The 20,712-nt window shown below is 35.8% G+C and overlaps 2 protein-coding genes across 11 annotated transcripts; one reads left to right on the top strand and one right to left on the bottom strand.

Annotated features, from left to right (window-relative positions):
• The first annotated feature begins 7,952 nt into the window (after positions 1–7,952).
• LOC125861975 (pentatricopeptide repeat-containing protein At5g55840) lies at positions 7,953–15,495 on the top strand. 10 transcript variants are annotated; one of them, XM_049541926.1, is made up of 6 exons: positions 7,953–8,072; positions 8,202–11,775; positions 11,861–11,953; positions 14,175–14,239; positions 14,327–14,369; positions 14,644–15,495. In XM_049541926.1, the coding sequence occupies exons 1-2, from the start codon at positions 7,982–7,984 to the stop codon at positions 11,447–11,449; spliced, it is 3,339 nt and encodes a 1,112-aa protein (XP_049397883.1). In that variant the 5' UTR covers positions 7,953–7,981; the 3' UTR covers positions 11,450–11,775; positions 11,861–11,953; positions 14,175–14,239; positions 14,327–14,369; positions 14,644–15,495. The 10 variants fall into 10 exon arrangements, with proteins under 10 accessions (XP_049397883.1, XP_049397881.1, XP_049397882.1 ...); XM_049541924.1 differs by lacking the exon at positions 14,644–15,495 and adding an exon at positions 14,497–14,554; XM_049541925.1 differs by lacking the exon at positions 14,644–15,495 and adding an exon at positions 14,497–14,552 and having other exon boundaries at positions 14,317–14,369.
• Positions 15,496–15,893: 398 nt separating this feature from the next.
• On the bottom strand, positions 15,894–18,946 carry LOC125863135 (transmembrane emp24 domain-containing protein p24beta2-like). Its single transcript, XM_049543286.1, has 5 exons — positions 18,780–18,946; positions 18,478–18,693; positions 17,512–17,698; positions 17,327–17,434; positions 15,894–16,359 (listed from the first exon to the last, which is right to left on the bottom strand). Exons 1-5 carry the CDS (start codon positions 18,780–18,782, stop codon positions 16,226–16,228), a joined length of 648 nt encoding a protein of 215 aa, XP_049399243.1. The 5' UTR covers positions 18,783–18,946; the 3' UTR covers positions 15,894–16,225.
• Between the last annotated feature and the right edge of the window lie 1,766 nt (positions 18,947–20,712).

Here is a 20,712-nt window from a genome sequence, read left to right as displayed (position 1 = left end):
TGTTTGATTGTAATTTAAATTGTGTATTATTTTATACCATTAACGATATGGAATAACTAATTTAGATATAAATTGTACATAGATAAAGTAGCAAGAGAATAAAATTATGTTTATCTTTTTTTTTCTGAGAAATCATGAAAGGTCGAGAATTCAAGCACATAATGGTAAACTAATTACTTTTAAGTTTAATAAATAAATTTTTATATGATATTTTCCATATTCAATTTTAATTTAATGAATCAAACAACCAACAAAAAATAACTTTTGTATTACTGATTTATATATAGCGAATTTTTATATTATAATTTTAAGATAACTTATCTCATAATCAAACACTCCTAAGTATTGTTATGATAGTAGTAATTGAATTATAATGAGATAAACAAGTAATAAGACTATCATATAGAAATGGTGTAAAAGGTCGATGCTTATTATGTTAGTTAATACCATTATTATAAGTACATATGCAAATCTTCACATTCAGGAAGTTGCAACAACACCAAACATCTAATATTTTTGGCTATATAAATTAATTGCACCTAATTATTAAAAAAAAATTAGACTTTTTGAGTTGTTCCAACAGCGGGTGTTACGACTCAAAGTACCCTAGGCGTAACATGACATATAGAACCCCGAGAGGTCCTACACAAGTCACTTAGCATACATCATACAAGATAATAGAATTTAAAGAATTCAAAAAGACAGTCTTATATCATAAAGAGTTTGACAAAAAAAGTGAAAGTCTAACATAAGTCTCAAAGCCATCTAATACATGATACAAAAAGTGATTGGGACGTAACCCATACATCACATACAAGTCTGAAACGAAAATGACATAAAGCAATAAAGAGTCTCGATCCTCGAAACATGACGACTCACCAATCTCCAAAAGCTATAAAGAATCAACTAGCCACGAGTGTGCGGAATTGGAGCGTCGGACCCTACATTAGTGAAACAATGTAGGCACAAGTATGCATTAGTACATGGAATATACCAAGCTTGATAGCAATGCATAAGAGTTATGAGATCATACTAAAAAGGACTTTACATGACATGCAATAACCAAGCTAAATCATAAAATAACATGTTAGGAAGCATAAGTCATAATCATGGTCAATGCAAACTAAACATCTTTAAAACACATGTGAGATACTTTTATTAAGTAATCTTAGCTCATTATTGTGGGAAGTTTGTCATTAACCGACATAGACCATGTGTCATTATCCGACATAGACCATGTGAGCTATAACATGAAATCTGATGTCTATCCCACACCGAAAAGAGATGTCTTTACTTGCAAAGGTAAGATCCATAAACTTGAGCTAAAGTGGATCCACTAGCTAATGTTTACTTAAGACAAACCTATGATGACATATAGTTATGGGACATGGGCAATCGCCGCTAGTCCACTCGGTGTTAAGCATAAATATCAAGGAGTAGTCATTAATCATATTGAAATGACCCAAAAGGTTCTTAAAAATGTGCTTCGGAAGTTACCGGAAACTTGTTTAGCTATATCAAAAAAAATCCGTTTCGTTTTTCGAAAATCCGACTTCATATTCTTGTTTAGGGGGTCAAATTGAGTAGGAAATGGGTCTAACCCAAATTTTGGAGCAACCGTATCAAAATCCGAAATTTCCAAGTGAAGCCTTTTCGAGGGTCTACTTTGGAGGGTTATATCTCCTAGAAAACAAATAATTGGGTGGCCCATAACATATCCATGGAAAGCCCTTTGAGTTAGCTACCTAACGCACTTCGTTTCACCTCATTCGGAGTTCGGACGAAGAAGTTATGCCCATTTTCGTAAAATCTGTCCGGCAGGAAATGCAATTTCCAGTGAGCGTTTTTATTGTTCACCCGTCTCATTTTTTTTCTTCTAAGTGTTGGACCATTTTTTTCCAAAGGGCATATGTTATTTCCTATATACCATTAGTTCAATTCTCATCTCTAAAACATTTCCCAAAACACCTCTCCCATACTTAGACACATTTTCTCTCAAGTTCTCTCAAGAACCCTAATCCAAAACCTTCCTCAAGATTGAAGAGACTCTTGCTCCAAGTTCCAAGCTTCCATTGAAGACACTCTCAAGACCTTCATAAGAACTCAAGGTATGTGGTGTTGAACTCATGGGTCCTTCCACCCATAGTGCCTAGACTCTATTCTACTCACTAATTCATGGTTTAAGTTAAGATTCATAAATTAGTCTTGTTCTTTGTAATAATTTCCTGCACATTGAATTTTAAACATGAAAAGTGATTGTTTTGAGCATGTTGTGACTCTAGAACTTGAATCTAAATTTGGAATGGATGTGGAGATTTTCATGTGGTATTGTGGGTGTTAAAAGGTGTTGTTGTAGGTTGTTCACTGGTTTGGCTGCATAATTACTACCCTATTTTCCATGCTCTTTGATTCCATTACATGCCTTCAAGGTGTTTGACAAAATGTCCAACTATGGAGAATTGATGAATCGATGCTTTAAAGCTTGAGTTATGAGATGTATGGCAATCCAGAGATGTGTTGATGACAAACTAAGCTTGTGTATATGTTCATTCCATACGTGAGATTGCATTAGAGCCTAATGGGAATTTCCTATATAAAGTGTTGCATGACCATGCCCGGTCCGGGGGAAAAGAACCGGACAACCATGTGAGAGGTTTATATCTCACCACCTAGGATGCTTGGGGTGTGACCAACATCAACCATGTGAGAGGTTTATATCTCACCACCTAGGATGCTTGGGGTGTGACCAACATCAACCATGTGAGGGGTTTATACCTTGCCACCAGGGTGTCCGGGTGTGAACGGCATCCCCCATCCTAAGTTGGGGTTATAGATTGGTTGGATCATGCATACACATATGATATCTACTATTAGTATAGATTTACTTAAACATGTTTTGACTTCACTTTGATCATGCATCCTCATATTGTTATTCATAATGCCTATGAAACTATTTCTTGTATTTCGATTGTGTCCTTGTCTATTGTTGTGTTGCACCCCGCATACTTAGTACATTCCAAGTACTAACGCATATTTTGCCTACATGATGTCACCATGTAGGGACCGGAGCTACTCTTGATCCTTCTCTCCATTCACGTGGCTAGTACGGTGCTTATCCGAGTTTGTTGGTGAGTCCTCAATGATTCGAGGGCTATGTTATGTTTCCTACTCCTATGTTTTGAGACTTTAGCTTGCAATTGTATTTTGACTATGAGGGGAGCCGGTAGTATGTCATGGCCCCCGTCCTATCTATGTATGTAGAGGTGTGCGTTGGACAAGAATTTTGTAAATGAGCTTGACTCTTGTTCTATGATGTCATTTTGAAATGGTTTGCCCTTAGTCCCTATTTCCCGTTAATTAATGTTGAATGTGCTTCCGCGACCGATGAAGTGTGATGACAAGTTTGAGAGGCTTGTTTGGGGTTCCTTCAGGTTCCTCATTCGCCATGTCACGTCTAGGCCCTAGGCTTGGGTCGTGACACATATTCATCTTATTATCCATGGAAATGCACAATCAAGTAACCAATCCATCCTAGAGTTCATTTAGAATAACTCCTAAATCTTGATTCAAACTTGATTGAGAAAACCTTTCAACCCTATCATGAATCCTTCATGAGAGAATAACATTTCACAATAACAACATTGATGCTTTACTCTCAAAGCAACCTTAATCATTCATATCAATTTCATAGAAAGGACATGCATATCTTAATAACTTCATAATTCATAGTTCATAAACTTAATCATATGCTCATAGTCTAAAATTCATGGGGCATGCATAAGTTCATATGAATTTAACTCCAAAACATGTAATTACTTCAATACATGCATAAATGGATAGAAAACAATCAATCTGATCGAGATTGCATAAAGACCATGAACACTGAATAAAACCTAACCTTGATTAGGTAATCTAGCTTTGTAAAATTGGAGAATTTAAGAACCCAATGGAGAAAATGACTTCATAGGTGAATACTAACTGTCATGATTTGGGCCTATACCATAGACGTAACTGGCACTCATGAACCATTTCTGATTCCCAAGTGAACCCTTGGTCTGGCAACATGACTTACATGACACTAAACAATATGCGAAAACTTAAAATAAGTGAACACTTAGACATTTAAGAAAGTCTTAAAAATACTCTTGTAAAAATACTTAACATGAATCATAAGTTAAACAAAACATCCTAAGAAAATAATAGAAACATCTAATTCAATCTGTCTATAAAGCCTCTAACAATGTAAGATAGATGTCGGGACAAGACTCACGATACCTCCAATACTACTAAGCTAGATGAAAATAGAGTCTCCCGAAAGTAAGGAGGCCTCACCAAATACTATCTGTGAGTGAATATTGATCTCAACAAAACGCATGTTGATGATCCTGAGCACCTGTATCTATATCATAAACCGATGCATGTCGAATGACATCAATACATTGAATGTACGAGTATGTAAGGGGAAAACTAAAAGCAATAGCTAACTGAACTGACAAGGCTGGAAGAAATACTTATCTCAACTCAACTCAATACAAAACAACATAATTGGATCAATACATGAATATGAAGTGAAAACCATTTAAGCTTTACAATAAGATATACAATGAAAGCAACATGAAAATAATATACTTTACTTGTAGGGAGTTTCTCTAATCGACAACCATTACCATGAGCCTAGCAATGATATAACGTTTCGCCTCACGTTGCTAGGGCGATCTTATACTTTGCCGGGGTATAAGATGATATTGTGACTATAGATCCATCTAATTGGCCTTCTTAGAGGTAGTGAAGAGTCGCATGAAGAATCAATGTTATCCTATCCTACGCTGGCTATGTAGTTTTGTGGGACTTCCAAATCATAAAAGACTCTAACCCAATTTGGTGCTCGATACTACTCCCAAAATAATTAATATAACTTTGTGTTCAATTCACCCATTATAAAAAATAGACTTCTTACATTACTTGTAATACTTTTCAAAACATGAGACATGTTTAACTTCCTGAAAACATACACTTATGAACTTATCTTTCAAGTCCAATAATCAACATAGGTATATATATATAGGAATAACATAACATTAGAAACTCTTAAGTCTTTATGAAATAGAACCTTTAAACTTTTTCTCGACACTCAATTTGAAACACAATGATTGGCTTTCAAAGACTCTCAAGACTTATATCTCAATTCGTAGGGTTCATGCGGAATTATGGACATGAACGACTCAACTCGAGGACCTCAATAACCATATAGAAACTCATGAATACAACTCTTCTTAAGACTTGGTTCGAAACTATAATCAATTTCAAAATCAACCTCAATTTGACTCAAAGGACCCTCTAGAACTTTCCTCTTAATCTCTCTTTAATTTGAAGTGTAATTTAAGAGATATGATTCGGATATGTAAGATCTCTCGATGATTAATGAAGACTTAAATAGTTAATATCAAGAAGAGAGCAAAGAAAGGATTGGAGAGAATACACACGGGACGAAGAACGGAGGAGAAATGAGCTTGACGACCCTGGCGCATTGCTGGCGCAGGGCTCTAGGCCTCTTATTACCGAAACTATTTTGTGGCGCACTGTAGGCGCGCTGCCCCAGCCCATCTAGCTCTATGGGGGCGCGTTGCCCCAGCCCGAGCCCTGAAACCCGACGAACTTTCTATCTCAATTTCCAGCCCTATCTCCTCTACAATCGAATGATTTCCTCCAAATTCTCCTAGATTCATAAACCAAATACCATTCCAATGAAAACCCACACAAAATCCATCAAGAACAACACTCATTCGCAAAACCCTCACCTCAAGAACTCAACAAGATTCCATTGTTAAAGAATGAAGCAAAAACCTCAAGAACTTCTCAAGAATTCAATAATTCGACTTCAAGAATGAATCCATGATAAAATTTTACATGATTGGCGTGAGGGCGAACAAATCCAACATTATGAAAGCTTACATACCTTGGAAGAAACTAAGTTCTTAGCGAAAATCCTCAAAACTCGATGAACGCTTGAAACTTTCTTCTTTTTTTCCTCTTCAACTTTGCCCTAATCTTTTAAACTCTTTTGGAATGTTTAGAATTGACTTGGTCTGATTAGACCCCTTAACTTGGGTGGTTAGAATGTGTTAGGCTAGTGGGGTAAGGAAAAGACCAAAATATCCCTCCTTAAAACAGATGAAAATTGCCTAAATTAGAGAGGTTGCACTCAAACAGACATAACTCCTTCACCCGAACTCAAAATTTAGCAAACTCAACGGCGTTGGAAAGAGAACTCGAAAACCTTCCATTTGATACCTCATGGGCTACCTAATTCATTTTGTTCTGAAAGTTATAGTCGTTTGAAGTTGACCCAAGAATAATCTCATAGAGAAACTCAATTGGAACGAAAGTTTCCAACTCAACTTTATGCTAGAGAATTTTAGCGAACTTAACAACTAAGAAAATTTAAAATCACTCGAGACAAATCTTATTCACCGTAAAGAATGACTCGAGCCTTAATTTAGAAATTTTCGGGATATTACACTAACATACCTTGCTTCTTTAAGCCCAAGAAAAATGGTGAATTGGAGACTTGATCTTGAAACCCTAGATTCTTCTTTCTTAGCTTTAGAGAGAGAAATTTGGGGGAAGAACTTGGAGGGAATTTGAGAATTTTGAAAAATGATTTAGAATGGGCAATTTGGGGGTTTAATACCTTTATATACGACTTAGGTTAGAAAGTAAAACGACATAATATTAGGTTAAAATAATTAGGAAAAGACCCAAAAACCCCTTTGAAATAACTGTCGTACTCGACCTACGGTTTGGACCTACAGATTGTACTGGTCAACCGTAGAAAGTTTCAAAAACCTTTTATATAGACCACTTTTGACGGAACCCAATATACGACTCGTAGGTCTTCCTACAGATCGTACATACCTAGAAACCCAACTTTAACCCTTAAAATTTCACTAAGTCTGGGAATCACCTACGAGACCTGCCTATGACTCATACATAGGTTGACGGGCCGTCCTGGTGAACCGTAAAAAGGATACTGAGGGTTTGATCTAAAATTTTATTTTCCCCAATTCTTGTGGTTGCCATCTACGGCTTGTTGAAGCTTTTACAGTCCGTAGATGGTACTTGTAGACACAGACACCAGTCTAAAAATGCTTTGTCCTTCTTTTCCAAATCTGAGGTGTTACATTGGGTGTTCACAGTTTGAATAAAAAACGATCCAAATAAAAAAATCGAACCAAATCAATTAAATTAACTGATTTTTATTTGTATTTGGTTTGATTTGGTTTTAGATTTTTAAAAATCGATAGTATTTTGATTGGTTATGATTTTGTTCGAAAAAAACCAAAGAAATAACCGAAGAGAACCGACAAATTATATACATATATTTTATTATTATACATACATAATATATTATTTTTATAAACAATTTTAAAGATCTTATATATGTTTTCATTAAAATTTATTTATACGAGTATCTATGTCAATTCTTTGTGGATTGGAAATGTCACTAGTCTTTTCATTCTAGACCAAAATAATGAATTTTCAACCTTTATTCATAGTAAATTCAATAATCGAAAGTTATGTAATGTCAGTCATTCTACTATGTTTCGTTTAGAATGGATTGTTGTCACTTTTTTCACGTTTTGAATGAATAATTTTTTTATTTTTGTCTATGGTTAATAATCGAACCAAATCGAACTTAACCGAAATCAATAACAACCGAACCGATTAATATATATTACATTTGGTTTGATTTGATTGTGATAATTTTAAAATCGATTAAAGTGATTTGATTTTAATTACAATTTTAACCAATAATCGATCCAAACCGACCCGTAACACCTACTTCCCAAAAATCTCTATCCCTGTCATTTTCTCTACCCTTCTTCAATGACCAAGTCAGTAAAATTCCTTCACAACACAAAACAGAATGTAACCAAACACACGCGCACACACACAAAAAACAGAATTAACCATCGCTGCTATGCGTCCACAGTTCAGAGCCGGAGCTTTCTCTCAAATGGGGTTCACTAAGCGCCCCCGAAATTATTATCCTGTGAGCACCAACCTAGCAAGTACTCTTCCTCCCTCTCTCTTTCTCTCTTACTTTCCTTTATCAAGGTTTAGGCAAATAACAAGAAATCATCCAGTTTCATCTATGTGTTTTTGAAGGTTTTTTTTTTTTTTTCAATATATGTGAACAGGTGAAGAAGTGGAGAAGAGCATTTACTCTCTTCTTACCCTGGACCGTTGGGGTTCACTCAATCATATGGGGTATAAAATGGCTTCACTAAGGCCAGTTCATGGGAAAATGGCTTTAAAATTCTTGAATTGGTTTATTAAGCAACCTGGTTTGGAGTTCACTCATATTATTCATATGTATGGTATCACGACTCACATACTCGTTAGAGCTAGAATGCATGACTACGTTAAGTCAATTTTGGGGCATTTATCTGAAATGGGTGTTGGGTCAAGTTCTGTTTTTGGTGCTCTAATGGATACGTATTGCCTTTGCAGTTCAAACCCTTCTGTTTTTGATATCTTAATTAGGGTTTATGTGAGAAAAGGTGAACTTAAAGATGCTCTTCAGGTATTTAATTTGATGAGTTCTCAAGCATTTAAACCGTCGGTTTACACTTGTAATATGGTTCTAGCAGCAATGGGGAAGCAGGAAAGTGCTGAGTCCGTATGGTCGTTTTTCAAAGAAATGCTTGCTAAACGTATTTGTCCCAATGTTGGTACGTTTAATATACTTTTACAAGTTCTTTGTGCCAAAGGGAAGGTTGAGAGAGCAAATTGTTTGCTTGCAAAGATGGTAGAGAGTGGTTATAACCCTGATGTGGTTACTTATAATACTTTGCTTAATTGGTATTGCAAGAAGGGAAGGTATAAAGCAGCTTTAGAACTGATTGATTGCATGAATTCCAAGGGTCTTGAAGCTGATGTTTGTACTTACAATATGTTTATAGATGACTTATGCAGGAAGAATAGGAGTGCTAAGGGCTATTTAGTATTGAGGAAGATGAGGAAGAGATTGATTGTTCCAAATCATATTACCTATAATACTCTTATTAACGGGTTTGTGAAAGAGGGGAAGATTGACGCTGCAATGAAGATTTTTCATGAGATGTTGAAGCTCAATCTTTCACCAAATTGCATCACTTTCAATGCTTTGATTGATGGGCAATCTCGAGCAGGCAATCTTAAAGAGGCTCAAGAAATACTGACTGAAATGGAAACAAGAGGTCTACGGCCCAATGAAGTTAGTTATGGGGCTCTCTTGAATGGTTTTTGCAAGCATGGCATGTTGGATTCTGCAAGAGATATCCTCAAGAAGATGAAGCTGAATGGATTATCTCTCAATCAGCATGCATATACAATGTTATTAGAAGGGATATGCAAAACGGGGTCGCTAGGAGAAGTTGTACCGTTACTTGAGGATATGTTTGAGAGTGGTATATGTCTTGATGTTGTTGCATACTCGGTACTTCTAAATGGATTTTGTAAAGCTGGAATGCTAAATACAGCAATGGAAATATTATGTAGGATGTACAAGTTTGGAGTTTTCCCAAATGATGTAGTATACTCTACTTTGATCTACAACTTTTGCAAGCAACAAGATGTCCTAAAAGCAATGAGAATCTATGCAATGATGCACAAAACAGGTCATACTCCTGACACTTTCATATGCAACTCACTGATATCTTCTCTTTGTACAGGTGGAAGAGTAAGAGAGGCAGAGGATTTCATGCGTCACATGTGTACGATTGGTCTTGTTCCCAATTCTGCTGCTTTTACTTCTGTTATTGATTGCTATGGGAATGTAGGTGAAGGGTTAAAAGCATTATCCTGGTTTGACGAAATGATTAACTTGGGTAGACAGCCTAGCTTTTACACCTATGCAAGCTTACTAAAAGGAATATGCAGAGGAGGGAACCTTACAGAGGCGCTTGGATTATTTGATAGGCTCCGTGGAATTTACTGTGCGACAGATGTTGTTGTCTACAACTCATTGCTGGCTGAGATCTGTAAGTTAGGCCACTTCCACATGGCATTAATCCTTATCAATGAGATGGTTCAGATTAATGTGCTCCCTGATAGTCATACCTACACCAGTCTCCTAGCTGGCTTGTGTCGGAAGGATAAGTTGGTCCCTGCAATTCTTATGTTGGAAAGAGCATTGAGTAGAGGAGACCCCTCTTCAAACCGGGTCATGTATACATGTATTATTGATGGGCTTTTCAAGAGTGGCTTGCCTAAGGTTGCCAGTTTCTTCATTGATGAGATGACATGGAAAGGTCTTGCCCCAGATACCGTGGCACTAAATGTGGTGATGGATGGTTACTCAAAACATGGACAGATTGATAAGGTGAGTAGTTTCTTTTATACAATGAGAGGGAGAAGTGAAATTCCTTCCTTGGCTACATATAATATTCTATTACGAGGCTATTCGAGACAGAAGAACATATCTGAGTGCTCTAAGTTATATCAGTCTCTTAGAGAAAAAGGTTTCACTCCAGATAAATTAACATGCCATTATGTGACTCTTGGATTCTGTGAGTCGAGTCTGCTGGATATTGGGGTTAAATTTATGATAAAAATGATCTTGGGGGGAATAGTGGCAGATAAATTCACATTCAACATGATCATCAGTAAATATTGTGAAAGGGGTGAGATGAAGAAAGCCCTTGATCTTCTTTCTTTAATGACTGCCTCAGGTGTTTCTCCTGATGGAGACACTTACAATTCAATATTTAAGGGACTGAAAAGAACATTGGACTTCCAAAATTCACATCGTCTCTTGCATAAAATGATCGAAGAGGGTTTTGTTCCCGTTGACAGACAATACTGCAATTTAATCACTAGTATGTGTAAGGTTGGAGATGTTAAGGGAGCATTCAAACTAAAAGATGAAATGGAATTATTAGGTGTTAGCTCTCGTACTATAGCTGAGGGTGCAATTATAAGAGGGCTTGTGCTTCGTGGGAAGATGGAGGAAGCAATGCTGGTACTTGAATGTATGCTACGGGTGCATCTACTTCCGACTGTTGCCACATTTACAACTGTGATGCATGGACTTTGCAAAAGTTCTAAGTTTTGTGAGGCCTTAAAATTGAAAACTACAATGGAGCTTCATGGTGCAAAGCCAGATGTTATTGCTTACAATGTCCTCATAACAGGCCTTTGTGCCGGTGGTTATATTGATGATGCATATGATCTCTATGAGGAGCTGAAAGAGAGGGGTATGTGTCCCAATATTACAACCTTCATGGTTCTTCTCAATGCATTTTGTTCTGGGAATGATCTTGCAAAGGGTGCAAATCTTTTAAATGATCTGCAAGAGAGAGGACTGGTAGGTGAATATTCAAATAACCAAGCATTATGTGAAAGATTGACAATCGTGAAGGAAAAGCTAAATGCTTTAAGAAAGAAGAAAAAGAAAAGAAGATAAGTATATTGATATAGAAAGATAACACTGGGAACATTTATCTAGCTTGCTGGAAATGATCTCTTCATAGGGGTCTCATGGCTTAAACTGGGCTTCAATGGTTTAGATCAGGTCTATCTGAGACATCTGCAACTGGAACTTTGGACACTTCTACCATTTGAAGTGTATTTCTATGTTCGGTGTCCTTTTAAGATATCTGTCCTACAAGGTGGATATGAAGATATTGCAGCTCACAAAGTGGTCAACTGTGTATCTGACACTGATCTGTCTGAATAGGTATATGACATTTCTTGGTTTGTTTATTCTGTTTGATGCACCAGGTCTATCTAGTAAGCTTCATCTTCAGTCTGGTCAATTAGTTTGTTTCTGGTTGATATTGCTGGGCCTTTATGTTTGGACTCTTTACTTCTGCAGCTTATGTGCTCTACATTGAAGTGCATTTCGTTATCTATCAAGACCACTAGATTGAAGTGTCGCAAATCACACCGAAGCTTGTTTCTTCTATATGTAAGTGTGTATATCCCTTGCATGTCTTTTTTCCTCAATTTCAGTGTTAAGAGCAGGATGTTTGTATTTACCTTATATCAAATAAAATGAAGAGAAGCAGTATGTTGAAAAAATCCTCTAGCTTGGCCAAGTGAGATAAAACTTTAACCTCAACATACAAGGATGAATTATGTGGATAGTGAATGTTAAGAATGAGATAATAGTGAGTGAAAGCTAGTGGTTAGGGCAGAAACAACTTCCCACCGTAGCTTGCATTCTTACAAACTCTCAGGTGAAGTGGATTTACATATGATTGCTTCTGCTAGCGGTTGTAGTACCTGCATGGGATCCTTTATACTTGTATTTCTGCATTTTTTCAACATGAGACTATGGAAAAGACAATATCCTAATGATCTATGTTTTTTATTGATCCCCATGGTGGATAGATTTTTGCAAATATGCCTTTTATCTTGCCTTCCATCCTGGATATGTTATGGATGTTTCTTGCCATGTTTTTGATTCACTTAATATGAGAAATCTACGTAACATCTTGTGTTATGGATAGGAGTATGGGTACGGGCGTTGGGCCATAACTAATAAATGTGTATTCTAACATATATAAGTGTATGCTTGACAATTAAATGAAGTTATTAAATTAAAGCTAGTATAATTAAATTCTTTGTAAGCTCTTAATATTTTATTCAAATATTTCTCTCGTATAGTAGCAAAGTAATCTAGTGCTTTATGTGAATATATATATGACATTAACCCAAAATCAAACTAAATACTCAATCAATTATCAACCTATACTTCTTAGGCAAAGGTATAGTTAAAGCACCCAAGTTAGGTTTGACCAAATCTGGTTCGGATCCCACATCCACACCCAAATTGTGTCGGATCGACAAGGATTTTGAAGGATCTGAGCAACATAGCTCTGGCTCTTTCAATTCACGGATTAAGTACCCCTTTTTTGTCTCGACCTTCATAAGGCTTCCATGCTTCCATCTTTTGATGTTCCCTCAAAAACTTCAACTTTTTTGCCATTTCGAATAACTGTCTGCCCTGCATTTGGTAGCTTCCCCACCACCGTGTCACCTTCTCTCTGAAATCTGCCGGCCCTCAGCTACATGTTTTCAAAACTTTAATGGGTTGGCATTCTTCTTCACCTGCTACAATCCAGCATGATCATGCTCACGCTTGGCAGGTGATCTGAGGCAAGTCTGAGTTGGAGGATTTGGATCATTTCCAGGCTCAATTCCTCTCAAGCAGTTGAGCAACATAGCTCTGGCTCCTCCAATTCATGTATTAAGTACCTCTTTTTTCGTCTTGACCTTCATAAGATTTCCATGCTCCATCTTTTGATGTTCCCTCAGAAACTGCAACTTTTTTGCCATTTGGAATAATTGTCTGCCCCGCACTTATTAGCTTTCCCACCATCATGTCACCTTCTCTCTGAAATCCGCCAACCCTCAGCCACATGATTTCAAAACCTTAATTGGTTGGCATTCTTATTCACCTGCTACAATCTAGCATGATCATGCTCACGCTTGGCAGGTTATCTGAGGCAAGTTGTGGCTGGAAAATTTGGATCATTTCCAAGTTCAACTCCTCCCAAGCAGTTGATACAAGGAATCTGTCTAACCTTAATCTCAATCTTGAGTTCTCTGCATTGGACCATGTAAATCTAGGAATGGAAGATCAATAAGAGAATTGCTATCAACAAGCTCTGAGAACCTTTACTCTTAACATCACCCTTGGAGATATATACGTAGTCTTTGTATGTAGGAGATTAATAGTTTTTATTATTAAATTCTGCAGAATATTTTTGGGATGAAAAGCATTAGTAGGAAGGATAAAGTAAGCCATCTCGATAGTTCAGTTAACTCAAATTTTGTTCCCATTGATGTTTAGTTGTTTACTGGAAGATGTCTCTGAAAGAAAGGGTCCAAACTATGTAAGCTTAATTTCCCTAAGCAATATGTGCATTATTCCTGCTGATAAAGTTGTCAGGAGGCGAATTGTGAAAAATAGGCAAAAGAGTGCCCCTTGAACTCTCTTAGTCACTTCAGCATTACTGACTAGAAGAAACCTACCTGATGCTTTAGCTTCTTAGTTCCTTTTGCAGTGTTCAGAACTAGCATGATCCATATGACAGCGAGATGCAATAGCTTAGCTACAAATGTTGTCCATCTTTGAGTCTAGGAGTATGCTTAATATTCTTGTTATGATTTGGTTTATGCAGTTACTAATCTCTGGCAAAATATGAACAAATCCTGCCTCCACCTAACTTTCTGAAGAAGAGATAAGGTATTGTTTCAATTGTTGATCATAGTCCTATTCAATTGTATCTTTTACCCTTCTTGGTTATTTGTTGGAAACGGAAGTCAGAAATAGCTTTCAGAAATCAAGTGCCTTGCTGCTAGGTGTCGGTGATCAGGTATTGGACAGTTTATTGACCTGATATGTCTACTTGTGACAAGCTTTTTCTTGTCACTTCTTTCTCAACGCCTCCCTTCAAAATAAAAAGGTAGAAATCATATGAAATGATATGTATGTATCATCAGGAAACCATCTATGGACTCAAATTTCCTTAGAAGACTGCATTCTTCAGATATTTTGAAACCAGTTTGTAGCATATTTCCTCTTTTAAGTTGGTCTTTTCTTGGTATCCAAACAACATTTTAAGAATGTGAATTTCCACTGTTTTCAAGGGTTGTCACTCTGCTTTTACCTTGGACTGATCGAAGTCTCGGAGTATTAGATGCTAGAAGTGCTGATCCTAACAGTGATCATTTACGTTCAGCAACTCCAGCTTGTACTCCACTTGCTGGAAGATGAACTCAGTAGCAGATTGACGACTTCTCCAACAGTTTTCTGAGACCTCATCATATCCACGGACTCACAATAAGGCATCTCCCTAATATACGCTGCACCACAACATCTTTAACATATGTGGACCTAATAATGAAGGCAGCCAGCCAGATGATGCTGTGGGTCATCTACCTGCAGCCAGTAGTTGAAGCAACCAGAGGAGTCTGGCAGAGAGATGGAATATGCAGTGCTCATTTCATTAGCTCCGTTTCTTTCTTTAGCAGAAGATCTCCTTCTTGTTCGCATGGCAGACAAAAGATGTAACTACTAACTGAATACATATTTATTGCTAGTGATGATGGTAGATGACAATATTGATTAAAAATGGCTATTGATCGTATTAGTTGCTGGTAAACGATAGTAATAATTGATAGTGAATGATAATGATAATTGGTGATGTATAGTCATGGCTGATGGTGGTAATTGTCGATGGTGATTGATGATTGTAACGGTGGTTGGTAGTGTTGATTGCAAATTGTGACTAATGACGGTGACAACTTACTACTGGGGTGATTGCGATTGTGTGGTAGTTGAAGTGAAAGTGGAAGTCTTGATGGATTATCATTTTTATAAAAAAATTTGAGTAGGCATCTTAATGATAAATTTTATCATAGATCTTAATTATTTACATATATTCAGACCCTAAGGGGTCGTTTGGCCATGTAATTTGGACTTCAAATTTAAAGTTTTAATTTGAGTATGTGCTTGTTTATGACATTTGAACAAATTCTCAACTTCAGTTTCAAAGTTTAATTTGGAATTCCAAATTCACCAAAAAGGTAGAATATCATTTACAAGTATGCAATTTCAATTTTAAAAAATTTAAAACAGAGTCGTAAATTTATATTTTGCAAAAATAAAATAAAAATAGACAAATCATATTAGGTCACTTCTTCTAATCTGTCTAAGCACCTGTAGATAGAGTTATCAGAACCTGTGTTAGTGGGAGAGGTAACATGTATCATGTGGAATTAGTAGAAGTGCGTGCAAACTTGTCCCGAGCATCAGCTATATAATAAAAGAAACAGAACTACTGCTAATCAGTTCCCCAAGACACTTTGAAACAATCTGAAAAACAAGGGTCAAGACATACCAAAAACAGCCAAAAATGAAGGTTACAATGAGAAATTGTCAGTATCAAATAAATATGATTACACAACTTGAGGTATCAAAATTCAACAATGGACTGTGCCACGGACATTGAAAGAACTTGCATGCCAAGCAGATAATCTTAAAACATAGATTAGGAAAATCTCACTAATTCCTGAAAGAATGTATCGAAATAACTTAATCTCCGAAAAGGACATCAGTCATTCTAGTTTCTGTAGCAATATTCTGCCTTCAGATAAAAGGCACAAAAAGTGAATACATCTGAGTTTACAGGGTTTGGGCAGAAGAATGTTATCCTCCCTGTGCCGAAAACTAAACTCTGGACTGCCCCAGCTTTCGTTCAAACAAATGCTTGAGGAGGAATACTTGTAGAAAACTAACACAAATAAGAGCTGAAGACTCAAAAAGAGCTTTGTACATTGCTCTCTTGCTCATTCCTTCATTCACTGCATTAGTAGGAATTACATCAGCATATTAAAAATATAATAAGCATTGGATTATGCACAATTTCATAATTCTAGCAAAAACTAGGGAGACAACTTTCACATAATGAAGTTTAAATTTGAGTTGCAGAAAGTGTCAAACCACATACTCCCTCCACGTCAATTTATTTGTCTTACTTTCCTTTCTAGTCCGTTTCAAAAAGATTACTTCTTTCCCTTTTTGGCAACTTTTAAATTCAAACTTTCCACGTGACATGTTTAAGACTACAAGATTAAAGGGCATTTTGGAACATTCTACATATCTTTAAATTTAAGATCACAAGATTCACAAGTCTTCTTTAGGGCAAAGTCAAAACCAGACAAACAAATTGAAACAGAGGGAGTAAAATACACTATGAAATCATATTCTCTTATTGTTTCTCATTGAGTCAACCCGATGAAAATCTATACACGGGAAGGAATGATATTCTCTTGCTGTGCCTCATTGACACAACCCAACGAAAACCTAATTGTTACAGTGTGACTGTAAAGGGAAGTATTCAAACAACTGAAACCGGGATATATAATGTAAATCCCAAGAAAACAACTGCAAAAGTGTACTGCATCAATAGACTTAACTTACAACACGGATCAATTTACATCAACTTGAAGTTCATACTGTTTGTGCATGCCCATGTTGATGAGAAGAAGTGAACAGTGTGGTTCAGCTGATTAACATTTACCGCAAATTAACTTTAAGTGGGTCACAGGCATGGCTCATGGATTTTCCAGTCCAGCATTTAAATTTGATATACTAAACACTGAAGATATAGACATCCGAAAAGAAGAAACTAGAAAAGGAAAATTATCCTATACGACATGCAAGCTAAAGGGAAACAAATTTTGATTTTCTATCACGTGTATTGATGTAGTTGAAGCCGCATCATGTAAGAAATCATTAGCGAAATAAGTACACATTATATCGATATACCTATTGCTTGACGGTCTGTCTGGGCCTCTAACCAGTGCTGCTCAAACTGAATGTTGTACAAAGCTTCCTCTAACTTTCCGATGTGCTCAAACAAAGGCTTGAAATGCTCTGCAGGTCACAGACTAATCAAGTTAATTCTCTAATATAAAGCCAAGACTTCCAATAAACCAAAGTAGAACGCATACCATCTTTTGCATGCTCATCATGGTATACAAAGTGAGCAGAATGTAGATCGAAGTCAATGGTTTCATGATATGGCGACTTGTTAGTGAAACAGAAACGATAAATTCCTTCATGATGAGATGTAAACTCAGACTTCTCGCTTATTTTGTCACGAAGATCATGAATCTGTTCTCCAGAAGGCCCCTTCACCTAAAATCCCACCATCTCAGCAACATCAATTCAATAATCCTAGTACAGACAACTGACTAAATGATGGATAAAAGCCTAAACTTCTCAAGCAGAAAATGTACAACTTGACTATGGAAGATTTCCTCCTCAAGAAAGCATGAAGAACTCTTTTGCAGAACTAACGACTACACAGAATCTTAAGAAAAAACTGAGTCGAGTACTCTTTGTACCGATATGCATCCACCAATTTAAAGCTCTGACATTCGAAATTTCATGAATATACAGCTGCATACACTCTACTCTGTCTTGAACATATAATCAGATGTGTGTGTATGCACTTCTTCCTTCTGGTGTGTACGAAAGGGATAAAGTTATTCAAAAATACACAAAACACAGTTGATCACCGGATAGAGATGGAGTTATTCAAAAATATACGAAAGTTGATCACCCGATAGCTTCACTTTTTGATAATAATGATGATTAACATATAGTTTTCTACATATTTATATTTTAAATTTTAATTATGTCAATACGTGGTAGCTTTCTGGAATAGAAATAAACATACAACCTTGCTAGTTCCAACTTTTTATTTTACAAAATAACAATGCCGGTGTTCTGAATCCAATTCCATTATCACATACATAATTAACTTAATTAATACAGAGTCTTGATACAACTAACTACCATAAATTGGTGTTTTTACTGGTACTTACCCAGATTTAAATGCATAAGTCGAATTTGGAGCATTTTAAAAACTTGGAGATTCAAATACAAAAATATTAAGGTATAGAAATTGGTACCACAAGATCAACACCGTCATTACTGTGATGCCAATCGCCTTCAGACTTGATAACAACAAATGAATAATGAACTGTTTCCCCCATTTCAACCTTATGAGAAAAACATTCTTCTTTTTCAATTACAAATCTAATCCCAAATGCACCTTTCATGCTCAATCCAATCACCAATATTGATATTGTAATACCGATCCAAACTTGACATAACCCATTTCTCATCTGCCATTAAAATTCAAACTTCAATTTTCCAAATCCAACAAAAAAAAATTAATTAACAAAAAAAAAAAAAAAAAACTTAGGCATACCATTTTCTTGAAAAAACGTGGAATTTTGAAGAGGGAATCGCAAGAGTTTGACCAAATTAACACATCAAAGTAAAAAGGACGTGCGAAGATGGAATAAAGTAGATGTTTTGCCCGACACAACAACCCGTTTTGAAGTTGCAAGTTGGGAACTTGGTTATGGTGTACTACCAAACCTCAACTTAAACAATTATTTCATGTAAAGTAATTTTAGTCTCTTTTTTTTTTTTTTAATTAAGGGAACTACTTTATTTTATTTTCTTCTCTTAATTGAAAAAGGAAAAATTACCTAAATACACGTCTTATTTTACTATAGTGTCTAAAATTCTCTACCATTTAAAACTTTTTAAAAAATTCCCTCTCGGATACATTATTCCCCTCTTTCGCTGATACATCCTTATCCTCCTCTCGGAGATGTCCTATCCCTCTCTGATACATCCCTCTCCTCTCGAATACATCCTTCCCTTATGTATCTGGATGTCTGTTGATGTATCCGGAAGTCCAGTGATGTATCCGAAATTCATAAATTTTAAGGGATTCTTGTAATTTGGAAAAGAGTAGGAAAATAATGTAATTAATTCTTAACATTATGAGATTTATGTAAATTATACATTTAAAAAGGTGAGGTTTTTTTCAATGATATTATTTAGCATTATATTTTTATATGAAATAATTATTTTGTGTAGCTAACTTATACATAATATTTATTAGGGAAAATTACTCAACAAGGCAAACATATCATATGTATTTACGATAAACCACTATAGTATAAAAAATTACAATTCGTAGCTATATGTAGGGTTTTATAGCAAATCTTTCTCGCTCTCGCCCAACAAACATCCACATAAATATTGTATTTTGTATTATGTATCCAATGTATTTGTGTTTCATATCAACAGTCTTTTTGTATTATGTATCAACTGTATACGTATTTTGAATCTATCATATTATGGCAATTTGTATTCTGCCAATTGTATTCTTCTACACAAATTGTGTTCGTTAATACAATTGATACAATCATATGCGATCTATGATACAAATCAATTGTATTCAGACATTTGTATTTGTATCAATTGTATTTGTACTCTGTATCAATTGTATTCGTGATACAACGAATACAACATCTCTCCTCCCTCTCTCGATCTCGCTTGCCTCTCTCCTCCTAAAATGAATACAATCGAATTCATTTTGATACAAATCAATTGTCGTATCAATTGTATTCGTGATACAATCTGATACTACGAATACAACATGTATCTATCCTCTCTCCTCCCTCTCTCGATTTCGCTCGCCTCTCGCATCCATCTCCTAGTCCCGCTTCCCTCTCGCATCCCCCTAACATATAGGTATAATTTGTAATTAAGATAACTATAACTATATATCTCAAATTAAGCACAAACTATAGTCATTTTTGAAAGTTTCCCCAATTATTATTGGTAGGTATATTTTTAGAATGAAACAAGTGATAAGTTGGCGACAATTAATACGATAGAACGAATGAATACAAGAGATACAAACTAGTAACAATTGATACAAGTGACACAAGCTAGTAACAATCGATATAGAGCGAATAGATACAAGTGATACAAGCTATAGTAACAATTAATATAGTAGAGCAAATAAATACAAGTACAGTTAAAACAAATGAATATAAATGATACATGTAACAATTGAATAGTAATCAACTATAAATTGTAATTAGCAAGCATTAGGTACGCAGCTAAATATCCTCCAAATTATAGCATAGCGGGCTGGGTTGGCTGCCTAACCCAATTTAGCTAAGTAGAATGAGAACTGTGATAGCACATGGATGATAAATAATTTCACAAGTAAAAATTGAGTGGGCTAGCGGTTCTTTGGATTAATATTACACGTATAGAATTTTTAAAAAATAAGGTATGATAATTTCCATGTGATATTTTTTTGTCATTTTATA

Source organism: Solanum stenotomum, chromosome 4 (genome assembly GCF_019186545.1).
Source record: "Solanum stenotomum isolate F172 chromosome 4, ASM1918654v1, whole genome shotgun sequence".
Classification (NCBI taxonomy): Eukaryota; Viridiplantae; Streptophyta; class Magnoliopsida; order Solanales; family Solanaceae; genus Solanum; species Solanum stenotomum.
The sequence above is the reverse complement of the archived record's forward strand: the minus strand, read 5'-3'. Positions and strand labels throughout refer to the sequence as shown.